The sequence below is a fragment of the Salvelinus alpinus genome, chromosome 1, assembly GCF_045679555.1.
Source record: "Salvelinus alpinus chromosome 1, SLU_Salpinus.1, whole genome shotgun sequence".
Lineage (NCBI taxonomy): Eukaryota > Metazoa > Chordata > Actinopteri > Salmoniformes > Salmonidae > Salvelinus > Salvelinus alpinus.
This window is the reverse complement of record NC_092086.1, coordinates 13,768,382-13,783,328: the sequence shown is the minus strand read 5'-3', so window position 1 is coordinate 13,783,328 and position 14,947 is coordinate 13,768,382. Positions and strand designations below refer to the sequence as shown.

General features: G+C 45.4%; 1 protein-coding gene across 3 annotated transcripts in view; it reads left to right on the top strand.

Annotated features, from left to right (window-relative positions):
- The first annotated feature begins 1,118 nt into the window (after nt 1–1,118).
- Nucleotides 1,119–14,947, top strand: part of smg1 (SMG1 nonsense mediated mRNA decay associated PI3K related kinase) — a 104,697-nt gene continuing 90,868 nt past the window's right edge. For 2 of the 3 annotated variants that reach the window (XM_071391653.1, XM_071391677.1), the window contains exons 1-3: nt 1,172–1,393; nt 2,945–3,129; nt 13,624–13,779. In XM_071391653.1, the coding sequence (XP_071247754.1) occupies nt 1,317–1,393; nt 2,945–3,129; nt 13,624–13,779 (418 nt within the window). In that variant the 5' untranslated portion in view covers nt 1,172–1,316. Of the gene's footprint in view, nt 1,394–2,944; nt 3,130–13,623; nt 13,780–14,947 lie in introns of all 3 variants that reach the window. The other variant, XM_071391662.1, reaches the window with a different exon arrangement.

Sequence of the window (14,947 nt, the reverse complement as noted above, 5' to 3'; positions counted from 1 at the left end):
AGATGAATATCTGTATTCCCAGTCATGTGAAATCCATAGATTAGGGCCTATATATTTCAATTGACTGATTACCTTCGATGAAATGAAACTCAGTGAAATCGTTGAAATTGTTGCATGTTGTGTTTATATTTTTGTTCAGTGTAAATATTGCTGTCTTCTTCTGATTAGTAAAGCAAAGCAATAAAAACAATGAAACATCCCAGTAAAGTGCTAAAAATAGGCCACATTAACATACGTAGCCTAAGAAACAAGGGTCATGAAATTTGATAACTTGCTAGTAAAAGATAACATTCATAAATTCATATCTGAAACTCACTTACATCATTCATTTGAAGACACAGTGGTAGCAATACATGGTTATAACATCTACAGAAGAGACAAGAATGTAGCTTCTTTACAGTAGAGGGAGGGTTTTTTGTCCAACCCTGTGGTTCAGCTGTTACAGCTTCTTTACAGTAGAGAGAGGGGTTTTTGTCCTACCCCGTGGTACATTTGTCAGCTGTTACAGCTTACAGTTTCATATTTCAGAAACAATATGTGTACACATGTGTATGTGTGTGTGAATGGGAATCAATTGTTGGTATAGTAAGACATAGCTGTTTGTGTGTGTGTGTGTGTGTGTGTGTGTGTGTGTGTGTGTGTGTGTGTGTGTGTGTGTGTGTGTGTGTGTGTGTGTGTGTGTGTGTGTGTGTGTGTGTGTGTGTGTGTGTGTGTTATATGAACATTTTATGGAGAAAAAAACCCATTAAAGTTTGCACTACTACACACACCATAATTCTTTGAATTCTGCTCATCTTTACCTTGCATCCTCTGTTGCTGCATGCATGCTCTCTCCTCACTCCCACTCCTGATGCTGTCGCTTAGCAACGCATATTCCAAGTGATGTGCAAAAAAACAACTAGCTGCAGTTGCTAGCTGCAGAGGAGAATGAGAAGAAGAAGAGAACATGAACATCGGTTTATATTTTTTGTATGTTTTTTGAGGGTCAGTGAAGTTAGCTAGGTAAATCTCTGGGTTATTTGATCAAACCTGTTGCAGTCACAGCTCTTGCTTCGTCGTTCTAAAGTCCGGCAGATGGCGCTGTTATAAAGCGAAGGGGCCAGTGGCTCTTTCATCAAGAATCGAAGAAGGAGTGGGAGACAAAAAATAAAGGAGAGAAAAAAAGGAAAGGAGGCCGACCCGACACAAAACATAACGCACACCGATAGCTGTAGCGGGTCCATTAATGGACATAAAATAAACAGATAGCGAGCAAATACGGTTGTTCACGGAATTTTATCCCGTTGAGAGCAGGTCATGCTGTTCTCGCAAAGGTAATGAGCCGTAAAGCCCTTGGGTTTCGGCTTAGCAGCGCCCACAAACTGCAGCGAAACTGGAATGATTGGCAGCCCAGGTTGGTATCGCGCCACGGGGGAGACAGTCTAAAATAGAACGGGGATTCGCTGGGCCTAACCTCAGCGTCTTTATTTAGCTAGCTAGCTGGTCAGACACTTTGGTTCCCACACGTTAGGGAAATGGCTTGAAAACAGTAGCTAGCCAGCAAACAAGTAAGCTAACGCTCAAGCTTGATAACGTTATCCAAACTAGCTAACTACGCTATCAATGCTAACCAACACTTTGCGCATTTATTTTGACTCAAAACAACCTGCCGCATTGCATTGCTATTCTTTCCTCGTGTTTAGGTATACATGGCTAGCTAGCTAACCTGGTAAGAGAAGCCCATGTTTGGAAGCTATTTCGGTAACAGTGGAAGTGGTGTTAGCTAGCTATTGCTAGTTATTACTATTAGCCAATATTCATTGTCACTGAGATGACATGTTACCTCCACTTGGTAGCCAGCTAGTTAACGTTAGTTGGCTAGCTGACGTTAGTTAACTCAAAGCGCACATCGTGGCAGCATATGACGTTAGCCAACTAGCAGCTAACTAACTAGCAGCTAACTATGGCTAGTGTTCTTTAGCTAGGTTCTAACTTTCTTCACCTTTGTCCCCAGAGCTTGTTAGGTAAATAGTTACAGTACCAGTCGTTGGTTGGTTGTGCTTTGATAACGCGGTATCCGGAACAGTAAACTGATTTGACATCAAATGGTGTGCTAACGTATAGTGTGGCAACATTGTCTTTCTAGCTGGCTACCGAACGATTGGCCATCAGTGGGCAACGTTTGTCTTTCCTGCTGTCTTGTGTAACGTTATCTGGGCAACAATGATTAGCTAGATAACGTCCACTTGACAGTTGATATTGGCTACCTAGTTATCGCTCAAAAGTAACTAGCCAGAAGAGAGCTAACTAACTAGCTACTGGGTTTTAACGCTTGCTAACTGATTGCTAACCTGCTAGCGTTACTAGTTTGCGCGGTACCACCCTTGACCAGCAAACGAAAGCGATTTAGCAATGCTGTCAGGGGTTTGAATTTCGTGATTTGAATTGCACAGGGACATCAATAAAGTATATTATGCAAGTTAATCAGTTCTTGATCAAAGAGAGGGAGGTGGTGTTAAAACGTTCCTTCAGTTGAGACCTCCATTTGACGTTTCTGTTAAGGCAAATGCTCATAGTCTTATAGAAACTATTCTACAGAGCTGTAAATTAGCTAGAATAATTTCCCCATCCATGTATCCAGTTGTTAAATCCTAGACTTGTAAACCAGATTGGGGTGAGATTGTCAAACTGTAGGGAGTGTGTCCATATAAGTTATGATGGGGTGGCAAGGTTGCTGGATCGAATTCCCGAGCTGACAATGTAAAAATCTGTCCTTCTGCCCCTGAACAAGGTAGTTAACCCACTCTTCCCCGGTAGGCCGTCATTGTAAATAAGAATTTTGAACCACAGTCATTTAGCATTGATCAAGTACAAGTTGCCCTGACTGTCTTCCCTGGGGGATTTCACTGACTGTGTTTGTGTCCTGCCCCCCCTGTGTGTCTGTTCCTCTTTCCGCCTGCTTCAGAGGCGACAGCGTGTCAGCAGCTAGCCAGGACGGTGTGAAGTGCATCGCCACCAGAGACCTGGGTCCAGCTGCAGCAGCTGTATACGACCCAACAGCAGTGGGAGTAGCAACCTCGGACCGGCCTGTCTCCCCAACTCTCCTACATGATGCCTTCCCAGACACCGCAGACACACTGGACGAAGGGGGTGGGTGTTACTGTCTTCTGTCTGCAGCATGTGGCCTGCCTGTCTGCAGCATGTTGGGGTGTGTGTGGGCTGGGTGTGGGTGATACTGCCTGTCTGCAACATGTTGTTGGTACTGTAGTGATTTAAGTGAGCTACGACTGTTACGCCCCTTGCGGGTCTCACTGTAGGCAGACCTGCTACCCATTTCTCTAAAGAGTAAAAGGGGATTCGTAACAGGCCTGCCGACCTAGGCAGGGGTGCTGTGTATTATAGTAGCTTGGTCCAGGCCTGCCGACCTAGGCAGGGGTGCTGTGTATTATAGTAGCCTGGTTCAGGCCTGCCAACCTAGGCAGGGGTGCTGTGTATTATAGTAGCCTGGTTCAGGCCTGCCGACCTAGGCAGGGGTGCTGTGTATTATAGTAGCCTGGTTCAGGCCTGCCGACCTAGGCAGGGGTGCTGTGTATTATAGTAGCCTGGTTCAGGCCTGCCAACCTAGGCAGGGGTGCTGTGTGTTATAGTAGCCTGGTCCAGGCCTGCCGACTTAGGCAGGGGTGCTGTGTATTATAGTAGCTTGGTCCAGGCCTGCCGACCTAGGCAGGGGTGCTGTGTATTATAGTAGCTTGGTCCAGGCCTGCCGACCTAGGCAGGGGTGCTGTGTATTATAGTAGCTTGGTCCAGGCCTGCCGACCTAGGCAGGGGTGCTGTGTATTATAGTAGCTTGGTACAGGCCTGCCGACCTAGGCAGGGGTGCTGTGTATTATAGTAGCCTGGTTCAGGCCTGCCGACCTAGGCAGGGGTGCTGTGTATTATAGTTGCCTGGTTCAGGCCTGCCAACCTAGGCAGGGGTGCTGTGTATTATAGTAGCTTGGTCCAGGCCTGCCGACCTAGGCAGGGGTGCTGTGTATTATAGTAGCTTGGTTCAGGCCTGCCGACCTAGGCAGGGGTGCTGTGTGTTATAGTAGCCTGGTTCAGGCCTGCCGACTTAGACAGGGGTGCTGTGTATTATAGTAGCTTGGTCCAGGCCTGCCGACCTAGGCAGGGGTGCTGTGTATTATAGTAGCTTGGTACAGGCCTGCCGACCTAGGCAGGGGTGCTGTGTATTATAGTAGCCTGGTTCAGGCCTGCCGACCTAGGCAGGGGTGATGTGTATTATAGTAGCTTGGTACAGGCCTGCCGACCTAGGCAGGGGTGCTGTGTATTATAGTAGCCTGGTTCAGGCCTGCCGACCTAGGCAGGGGTGCTGTGTATTATAGTAGCCTGGTACAGGCCTGCCGACCTAGGCAGGGGTGCTGTGTATTATAGTAGCTTGGTCCAGGCCTGCCGACCTAGGCAGGGGTGCTGTGTATTATAGTAGCTTGGTCCAGGCCTGCCGACCTAGGCAGGGGTGCTGTGTATTATAGTAGCCTGGTTCAGGCCTGCCGACCTAGGCAGGGGTGCTGTGTATTATAGTAGCCTGGTACAGGCCTGCCGACCTAGGCAGGGGTGCTGTGTATTATAGTAGCTTGGTCCAGGCCTGCCGACCTAGGCAGGGGTGCTGTGTATTATAGTAGCTTGGTCCAGGCCTGCCGACCTAGGCAGGGGTGCTGTGTATTATAGTAGCTTGGTCCAGGCCTGCCGACCTAGGCAGGGGTGCTGTGTATTATAGTAGCTTGGTCCAGGCCTGCCGACCTAGGCAGGGGTGCTGTGTATTATAGTAGCTTGGTCCAGGCCTGCCGACCTAGGCAGGGGTGCTGTGTATTATAGTAGCTTGGTTCAGGCCTGCCGACCTAGGCAGGGGTGCTGTGTATTATAGTAGCTTGGTTCAGGCCTGCCGACCTGGGCAGGGGTGCTGTGTATTATAGTAGCTTGGTACAGGCCTGCCGACCTAGGCAGGGGTGCTGTGTATTATAGTAGCCTGGTTCAGGCCTGCCGACCTAGGCAGGGGTGCTGTGTATTATAGTAGCCTGGTACAGGCCTGCCGACCTAGGCAGGGGTGCTGTGTATTATAGTAGCCTGGTTCAGGCCTGCCGACCTAGGCAGGGGTGCTGTGCATTAGTAGCTTGGTCCAGGCCTGCCGACCTAGGCAGGGGTGCTGTGTATTATAGTAGCCTGGTTCAGGCCTGCCGACCTAGGCAGGGGTGCTGTGTATTATAGTTGCCTGGTTCAGGCCTGCCGACCTAGGCAGGGGTGCTGTGTATTATAGTAGCTTGGTACAGGCCTGCCGACCTAGGCAGGGGTGCTGTGTATTATAGTAGCCTGGTTCAGGCCTGCCGACCTAGGCAGGGGTGCTGTGTATTATAGTAGCTTGGTCCAGGCCTGCCGACCTAGGCAGGGGTGCTGTGTATTATAGTAGCTTGGTCCAGGCCTGCCGACCTAGGCAGGGGTGCTGTGTATTATAGTAGCTTGGTTCAGGCCTGCCGACCTAGGCAGGGGTGCTGTGTATTATAGTAGCTTGGTTCAGGCCTGCCGACCTGGGCAGGGGTGCTGTGTATTATAGTAGCTTGGTTCAGGCCTGCCGACCTAGGCAGGGGTGCTGTGTATTATAGTAGCTTGGTACAGGCCTGCCGACCTAGGCAGGGGTGCTGTGTATTATAGTAGCCTGGTTCAGGCCTGCCGACCTAGGCAGGGGTGCTGTGCATTAGTAGCTTGGTCCAGGCCTGCCGACCTAGGCAGGGGTGCTGTGTATTATAGTAGCTTGGTTCAGGCCTGCCGACCTGGGCAGGGGTGCTGTGTATTATAGTAGCCTGGTTCAGGCCTGCCGACCTAGGCAGGGGTGCTGTGTATTATAGTAGCCTGGTTCAGGCCTGCCGACCTAGGCAGGGGTGCTGTGTATTATAGTAGCTTGGTCCAGGCCTGCCAACCTTAGTAGCCTGGTTCCGGATCTGTTTGTGCCGTTTGTGCCGCACAAACAGATCTGAGACCAGGCTTGGGTTGTTATGGGGTCAGTTTAGCAGTACATGAGACCATGCTTGGGTTGTTATGGGGTCAGTTTAGCAGTACATGAGACCAGGCTTGGGTTGTTATGGGGTCAGTTTAGCAGTACATGAGACCAGGCTTGGGTTATTATGGGGTCAGTTTAGCAGTACATGAGACCATGCTTGGGTTGTTATGGGGTCAGTTTAGCAGTACATGAGACCATGCTTGGGTTGTTATGGGGTTAGGTTAGCAGTACATGAGACCATGCTTGGGTTGTTATGGGGTCAGGTTAGCAGTACATGAGACCATGCTTGGGTTGTTATGGGGTCAGGTTAGCAGTACATGAGACCATGCTTGGGTTGTTATGGGGTCAGGTTAGCAGTACATGAGACCAGGCTTGGGTTGTTATGGGGTCAGGTTAGCAGTACATGAGACCAGGCTTGGGTTATTATGGGGTCAGTTTAGCAGTACATGAGACCAGGCTTGGGTTGTTATGGGGTCAGTTTAGCAGTACATGAGACCAGGCTTGGGTTGTTATGGGGTCAGTTTAGCAGTACATGAGACCAGGCTTGGGTTGTTATGGGGTCAGGTTAGCAGTACATGAGACCAGGCTTGGGTTGTTATGGGGTCAGGTTAGCAGTACATGAGACCAGGCTTGGGTTGTTATGGGGTCAGTTTAGCAGTACATGAGACCAGGCTTGGGTTGTTATGGGGTCAGTTTAGCAGTACATGAGACCAGGCTTGGGTTGTTATGGGGTCAGTTTAGCAGTACATGAGACCAGGCTTGGGTTGTTATGGGGTCAGGTTAGCAGTACATGAGACCAGGCTTGGGTTGTTATGGGGTTAGTTTAGCAGTACATGAGACCAGGCTTGGGTTGTTATGGGGTCAGTTTAGCAGTACATGAGACCAGGCTTGGGTTGTTATGGGGTCAGGTTAGCAGTACATGAGACCAGGCTTTGGTTGTTATGGGGTCAGGTTAGCAGTACATGAGACCAGGCTTGGGTTGTTATGGGGTTAGTTTAGCAGTACATGAGACCAGGCTTGGGTTGTTATGGGGTCAGTTTAGCAGTACATGAGACCAGGCTTGGGTTGTTATGGGGTCAGGTTAGCAGTACATGAGACCAGGCTTTGGTTGTTATGGGGTCAGGTTAGCAGTACATGAGACCATGCTTGGGTTGTTATGGGGTCAGGTTAGCAGTACATGAGACCAGGCTTTGGTTGTTATGGGGTCAGGTTAGGAGTAAATGCTGACACACCTGACAGCGGCTTTGTGTGAAATTACACCCTATTCTCTATATAGTGCACTACTTTAGACCAGGGCCCAATGGCACCCTATTCCCTATATCTATGCATAGTCACTTCACCCCTACCTACATGTACAATTGACCTCTAACCTGTACCCCCTGTTTGTTGCCTCGTTATGTTATTGTGTTTTTATTTTTTACTTTAGTTTATTTGGTAAATTTCTTAACTTTTCTTGAACTGCAGTGTTGGTTGAGGGCTTGTAAGTAAGCATTTCACTGTAAGGTCTACACTTGTTGTATTCGGCGCATGTGACAAAGTTTTGGTTTGATATATAGTACACTGCTTTAGACCAGGAGCCTATTTGTATTAGTGTATCTATTGTTGTGGTCACATTGTCCAAAGGTGAACCTGTAGTCATCATGTCATTGGACTGTAGACTCCCTGTGTGTTCTGTGTAAATTACTAATAAACTGGTAGTGGTGTCTTTAGGACTCATCCAGCTTCTCTCCCTCTTTCCTTCCTGGGTCCTCAGACTCGGCTTAATGTTTCTGTTGAAGTGAAAGAGAAAGCGACCTCTCGTCTCTGTAGTGCGTATCTGTCCCAGGCATCTGGAAGAAGGAAAGCACCGTGAATCCCCGGGTTCCCCCACAGATATCTGCCCTCATGGTAGAGAAGGCTGTGTCTCAAATAGCACCATATTCCCTATGTAGTGCACTACTTTAGACCAGGACCCAATGGCACCCTATTCTCTCTATACTACTATTACTACTACTACTTAGGGTTAGTGTTCCCTCACGGGCATATCTCCATATTACAACGCTTGTTTATGTAAACTGATGGAAGACCGAGCTTGACCACCTGTGCTAATTAGCCATCTACTGCGCTCCTAACACCTGTGTGTAAGCTAACTGGGGAAGTGTAGTTTAGTCAGATAGCTGTATGGATCTGTGCTAATTAGCCATCTACTGCGCTCCTAACACCTGTGTGTAAGCTAACTGGGCAAGTGTAGTTTAGTCAGATAGCTGTATGGATCTGTGCTAATTAGCCATCTACTGCGCTCCTAACACCTGTGTGTAAGCTAACTGGGGAAGTGTAGTTTAGTCAGATAGCTGTATGGATCTGTGCTAATTAGCCATCTACTGCGCTCCTAACACCTGTGTGTAAGCTAACTGGGGAAGTTTAGTCAGATAGCTGTATGGATCTGTGCTAATTAGCCATCTACTGCGCTCCTAACACCTGTGTGTAAGCTAACTGGGGAAGTGTAGTTTAGTCAGATAGCTGTATGGATCTGTGCTAATTAGCCATCTACTGCGCTCCTAACACCTGTGTGTAAGCTAACTGGGGAAGTTTAGTCAGATAGCTGTATGGATCTGTGCTAATTAGCCATCTACTGCGCTCCTAACACCTGTGTGTAAGCTAACTGGGGAAGTTTAGTCAGATAGCTGTATGGATCTGTGCTAATTAGCCATCTACTGCGCTCCTAACACCTGTGTGTAAGCTAACTGGGGAAGTGTGGTTTAGTCAGATAGCTGTATGGATCTGTGCTACACTGGTAGTCTACATCTGTTTACGAAGCATGTGACAAATAACATTTTAACGTGCTTCGTGGATAGTAAGTTATTATTTTATTTGAAGGATTCTTTCTCGTTGATGAAAGATGAGGGCCATATGTTTCAAAAGCCGTATCGCAAAGTGATGGTTATTTAAGTTTCTGAACGTTAAAAAGCCGCGTTGGGATTGTTGTTCACATTAGCCAGTCGTTACCAAAATCAAATTTTATTTGTCACATACACATGGTTAGCAGATGTTAATGCGAGTGTAGCGAAATGCTTGTGCTTCTAGTTCCGACAATGCAGTAATAACCAACGAGTAATCTAACCTATCAATTCCACAACTACTACCTTATACACACAAGTGTAAAGGGATAACGAATATGTACATAAAGATATATGAATGAGTGATGGTACAGAACGGGATAGGCAAGATGCAGTAGATGGTATCGAGTACAGTATATACATATGAGATGAGTAATGTAGGGTATGTAAACATAAAAGTGGCATAGTTTCAAGTGGCTAGTGATACATGTGTTTCATAAAGATGGCAAGATGCAGTAGATGATATAGAGTACAGTATATACATTATATTAAGTGGCATTGTTTAAAGTGGCTAGTGATACATTTTTGATCAATTTCCATTAATATCCATTATTAAAGTGAGCTGGAGTTGAGTCAGTATGTTGGCAGCAGCCACTCAATGCTAGTGGTGGCTGTTTAACAGTCTGATGGCCTTGAGATAGAAGCTGTTTTTTAGTCTCTCGGTCCCTGCTTTGATGCACCTGTACTTACCTCGCCTTCTGGATGATAGCGGGGTGAACAGGCAGTGGCTCGGGTGGTTGTTGTCCTTGATGATCTTTATGGCCTTCCTGTGACATCGGGTGGTGTAGGTGTCCTGGGCCCTGTATCCACAAAGCATGTTAACATGTTTTGTCACATGCTTCGTAAACAACAGATGTAGACTAACAGTGAAAGGCTTTCTAACGAGCCCTTCCCAACAATGAAGAGAGAGAAATAATAACACAAGGAATTAATACACAATGACTAATGATAACGTGGCTATATACACGTGTTACCAGTACCCAGTCAATGATAACTTGGCTATATACACGTGTTACCAGTACCCAGTCAATGATAACTTGGCTATATACACGTGTTACCAGTACCCAGTCAATGATAACTTGGCTATATACACGGGTTACCAGTACCCAGTCAATGATAACTTGGCTATATACACGGGTTACCAGTACCCAGTCAATGATAACTTGGCTATATACACGGGTTACCAGTACCCAGTCAATGATAACTTGGCTATATACACGGGTTACCAGTACCCAGTCAATGATAACTTGGTTATACACGGGTTACCAGTACCCAGTCAATGATAACTTGGCTATATACACGGGTTACCAGTACCCAGTCAATGATAACTTGGTTATATACACGGGTTACCAGTACCCAGTCAATGATAACTTGGCTATATACACGGGTTACCAGTACCCAGTCAATGATAACTTGGCTATATACACGGGTTACCAGTACCCAGTCAATGATAACTTGGTTATATACACGGGTTACCAGTACCCAGTCAATGATAACTTGGTTATATACACGGGTTACCAGTACCCAGTCAATGATAACTTGGTTATATACACGGGTTACCAGTACCCAGTCAATGATAACTTGGTTATATACACGGGTTACCAGTACCCAGTCAATGATAACTTGGCTATATACATGGGTTACCAGTACCCAGTCAATGATAACTTGGTTATACACGGGTTACCAGTACCCAGTCAATGATAACTTGGTTATACACGGGTTACCAGTACCCAGTCAATGATAACTTGGCTATATACACGGGTTACCAGTACCCAGTCAATGATAACTTGGCTATATACACGGGTTACCAGTACCCATTCAATGATAACTTGGCTATATACACGGGTTACCAGTACCCAGTCAATGATAACTTGGTTATATACACGGGTTACCAGTACCCAGTCAATGATAACTTGGTTATATACACGGGTTACCAGTACCCAGTCAATGATAACTTGGTTATACACGGGTTACCAGTACCCAGTCAATGATAACTTGGCTATATACACAGGTTACCAGTACCCAGTCAATGATAACTTGGCTATATACACGGGTTACTAGTACCCAGTCAATGATAACATGGCTATATACACGTGTTACTAGTACCCAGTCAAAATACACGGGGTACCAGTACCTAGTCGATGATAACTTGGCTATATACACGGGGTACCAGTACCTAGTCGATGATAACTTGGCTATATACATGGCGTACCAGTACCTAGTCGATGATAACTTGGTTATATACAGGGGTTACCAGTACTTCTACACCTGCATTGCTTGCTGTTTGGGGTTTTAGGCTGGGTTTCTGTACAGCACTTCGAGATATTAGCTGATGTACGAAGGGCTATATAAAATAAACTTGATTGATTGACCAGTACCGAGTCAATAGTAACTTGGTTATATACATGGGATACCAGTACCAAGTCAATGATAACTTGGCTATATACACAGGGTACCAGTACCTAGTCAATGATAACGTGGCTATATACACGCAGTACCAGTACAGAGTCAATGATAACTTTGCTTTATACAGGGGATACCAGTACAGAGTCAATGTGCAGGGGTATGAGGTAATGGAGGTAGATGTGTACATATAGGTAGGGATAAAGTGAGTTGGCAACAGAATAGATAATAAACAGTAACAGCAGCGTATGTGATGAGTCAAAATAGTTAGTGTAAAAATGGTCAATAAGGATAGTCTGTGTTCTATTATTTAACTATTGATCAGTCTGATGACTTGGTTAACTATTTAACTAACTATTGATCAGTCTGATGACTTGGTTAACTATTTAACTAACTATTGATCAGTCTGACTTGGTTAACTATTTAACTAACTATTGATCAGTCTGATGACTTGGGTAACTATTTAACTAACTATTGATCAGTCTGATGACTTGGTTAACTATTTAACTAACTATTGATCAGTCTGATGACTTGGTTAACTATTTAACTAACTATTGATCAGTCTGAAGACTTGGTTAACTATTTAACTAACTATTTAGCAGTCTGATGACTTGGTTAACTATTTAACTAACTATTTATCAGTCTGAAGACTTGGTTAACTATTTAACTAACTATTTATCAGTCTGATGGCTTGGGGGTAGAAGCTGTTCAGGGTCCTGTTGGTTCCAGACTTGGTGCATCGGTACCACTTGCCGTGCGTTAGCAGAGAGAACCGTCTGTGACTTGGGTGGCTGGAGTCTGACAATTTCTTTTACATCTCAGAGTAGGTGTGCTGATTTAGGATCTGTTCATTATGATCTAGGATCAGGTCCTCCTGTCCGCTATAATCATGTTCATTATGATCTAGGATCAGGTCCTCCTGTCCGTTATAATCATGTTCATTATGATCTAGGATCAGGTCCTCCTGTCCACTATAATCATGTTCATTATGATCTAGGACAGGGGTGGGCAAACTTTTTGACTCGCGGGCCACAATGGGTTCTAAAATTTGACAGAGGGGCCGGGCCAGGAGCATTTGGAGGGAGTGTTTGGGCCGGATATACTAAAGCATTAAATGTAGTGTGTGCAAACCTCATAGCACAGTAAGAACACTACAACCCAATTTATTAACTGTCTTTCAAATGTGAAAAATAGCCCTTATCAGTTAATAAACGTGAAACGAAGTGAAAATTAAAGTGAAATAAAGAGAAATACGCGCCACTCCAACAACGGTCAATGTGTTTTGAGTGCGCCATCTATTGGGGAAACGTGGGCATTGCAGGGAAAGGGGAAAAAAAGGAGGTTTTTACTATAATTTGGACAAGTTCGGCGGGCCGGATTAAAAAGCCTAACGGGCCGTATGTGGCCCGCGGGCCGTAGTTTGCCCATGTCTGATCTAGGATCAGGTCCTCCTGTCCGTTATAATCATGTTCATTATAATCTAGGATCAGGTCCTCCTGTCTGCTATAATCATGTTCATTATGATCTAGGATCAGGTCCTCCTGTCCGTTATAATCATGTTCATTATGATCTAGGATCAGGTCCTCCTGTCCGTTATAATCATGTTCATTATGATCTAGGATCAGGTCCTCCTGTCCGCTATAATCATGTTCATTATAATCTAGGATCAGGTCCTCCTGTCCGCTATAATCATGTTCATTATAATCTAGGATCAGGTCCTCCTGTCCGTTATAATCATGTTCATTATGATCTAGGATCAGGTCCTCCTGTCCGCTATAATCATGTTCATTATAATCTAGGATCAGGTCCTCCTGTCCGCTATAATCATGTTCATTATAATCTAGGATCAGGTCCTCCTGTCCGTTATAATCATGTTCATTATGATCTAGGATCAGGTCCTCCTGTCTGTTATAATCATGTTCATTTTGATCAAAAAGGTTAAACTGATCCTAGATCGGCACTCTGAGACGCTTGGTGGATACGGGCCCTGGTCAAAAGTAGTGCGAAAGAGTGGCATCTCTGGTGCAGCCAGCGTTTATCATAGTGACAGGAACTGTTACTTCTGAGACTGCTGAGTGGAATGACCACCTGTTCCATCTTTCATTGTGTTTGGACTTTCATCCATGGGCTCATACAGCAGTAATGATGGTGCTGGTTTCTCTGTGCTTCGTTGGCTGTATAACCAGAACACTGGCTCTGGTGGAGCTAACACCGTATGCTTTCTGGTGGAAGACTAACGCTCTCCACTCTCTTCCTCTCTCCTTCTCTCCCCCTCTCATGTTTACCCCTCTCTCTCTCTGTCTCCACCCCCTCCAGGAGGATATGAAGCTGCAGGAGGGTTCAGTGATGATACTTTTGGTTGGAAGTCGTTGGGGCAAGAGTTGAGGATCAACGATGCGACCGCCGATTTGAACACTTTTCAGCAGCATGGAAACCGTGCTTTAGCTTCTAAGGACATGAGGAAATCCCACGGTGAGAATACAATCTACACCAGGGGGCTGTCGTCAAACCTCTCCCCAGGGGGCTGTCGTCAAACCTCTCCCCAGACTTAACCTGTCTAGGACTCTAGCGGAACCCCTCGCCAACAGCCAATGAAATTGCAGGGCGCCAAATACAAATCAACAGAAATCTCATAAATCAAATTTCTCAAACATACAAGTATTAGGCACCATTTTAAAGATAAAATTCTCGTTAATCCAGCCACAGTGTCTGATTTCAAAAATGCTTTACAGCGAAGCTCCACAAACGATCGTTGGGTCACCACCAATTCACAAAAAAACCCAGCCATTTTTCCCACCAAAGAGAGGAGTCACAAAAAGCACAAACAGAGATAAAATTAATCACTAACCTTTGATGATCTTCATCAGATGACACTCATAGGACTTCATGTTACACAATACATATATGTTTTATTCAATAATGTGCATATTTATATCCAAAAATCTAATTTTACATTGGTGTGTTATGTTCAGTCGTTCAAAAACATGCTATGGTTTTGCAGAGAGCCACATGAATTCACAGAAATACTCATAAATGTTGATTCAACTGTTATGCATGGAACTTTAGATACACTTCTCCTTAATGCAACTGCTGTGTCAGATTTTTACAAAACTTTACGGAAAAAGTATCCGCCATGTTGCGCCGTCAACATTAGTCTGAAATAGCATTATAAATATTCACTTACCTTTGATGATCTTCATCAGAATGCACTCCCAGGAATCCCAGTTCCACAATAAATGTTTGTTTTGTTCGATAATGTCCATTTATGTCCATTTATGTCAAAATAGCTTCTTTTGTTAGGGCGTTTGGTAAACAAATCCAAAAGCGCGTTCAGGTCCAGTCGGACGAAAAGTTCAAAAAGTAATATTACAGGTCGAAGAAACTTGTCAAACTAAGTATAGAATCAATCTTTAGGATGTTTTTATCTTAAATGTTCAGTAATGTTCCAACCGGAGAATTGGAACGAGAGATACCTCTTATGTGAAATGCGCGTGACTGAGAACGAGGCTGCTGGCAGCCCCCTTAGTCAAACAGCTCCCATCCGGCCCCCCTTCACTGTAGAAGCCTGAAACAACGTTCTAAAGACGGTTGCCATCTAGTGGAAGCCTTAGGAAGTGCAACATAACCCATATCCCACTGT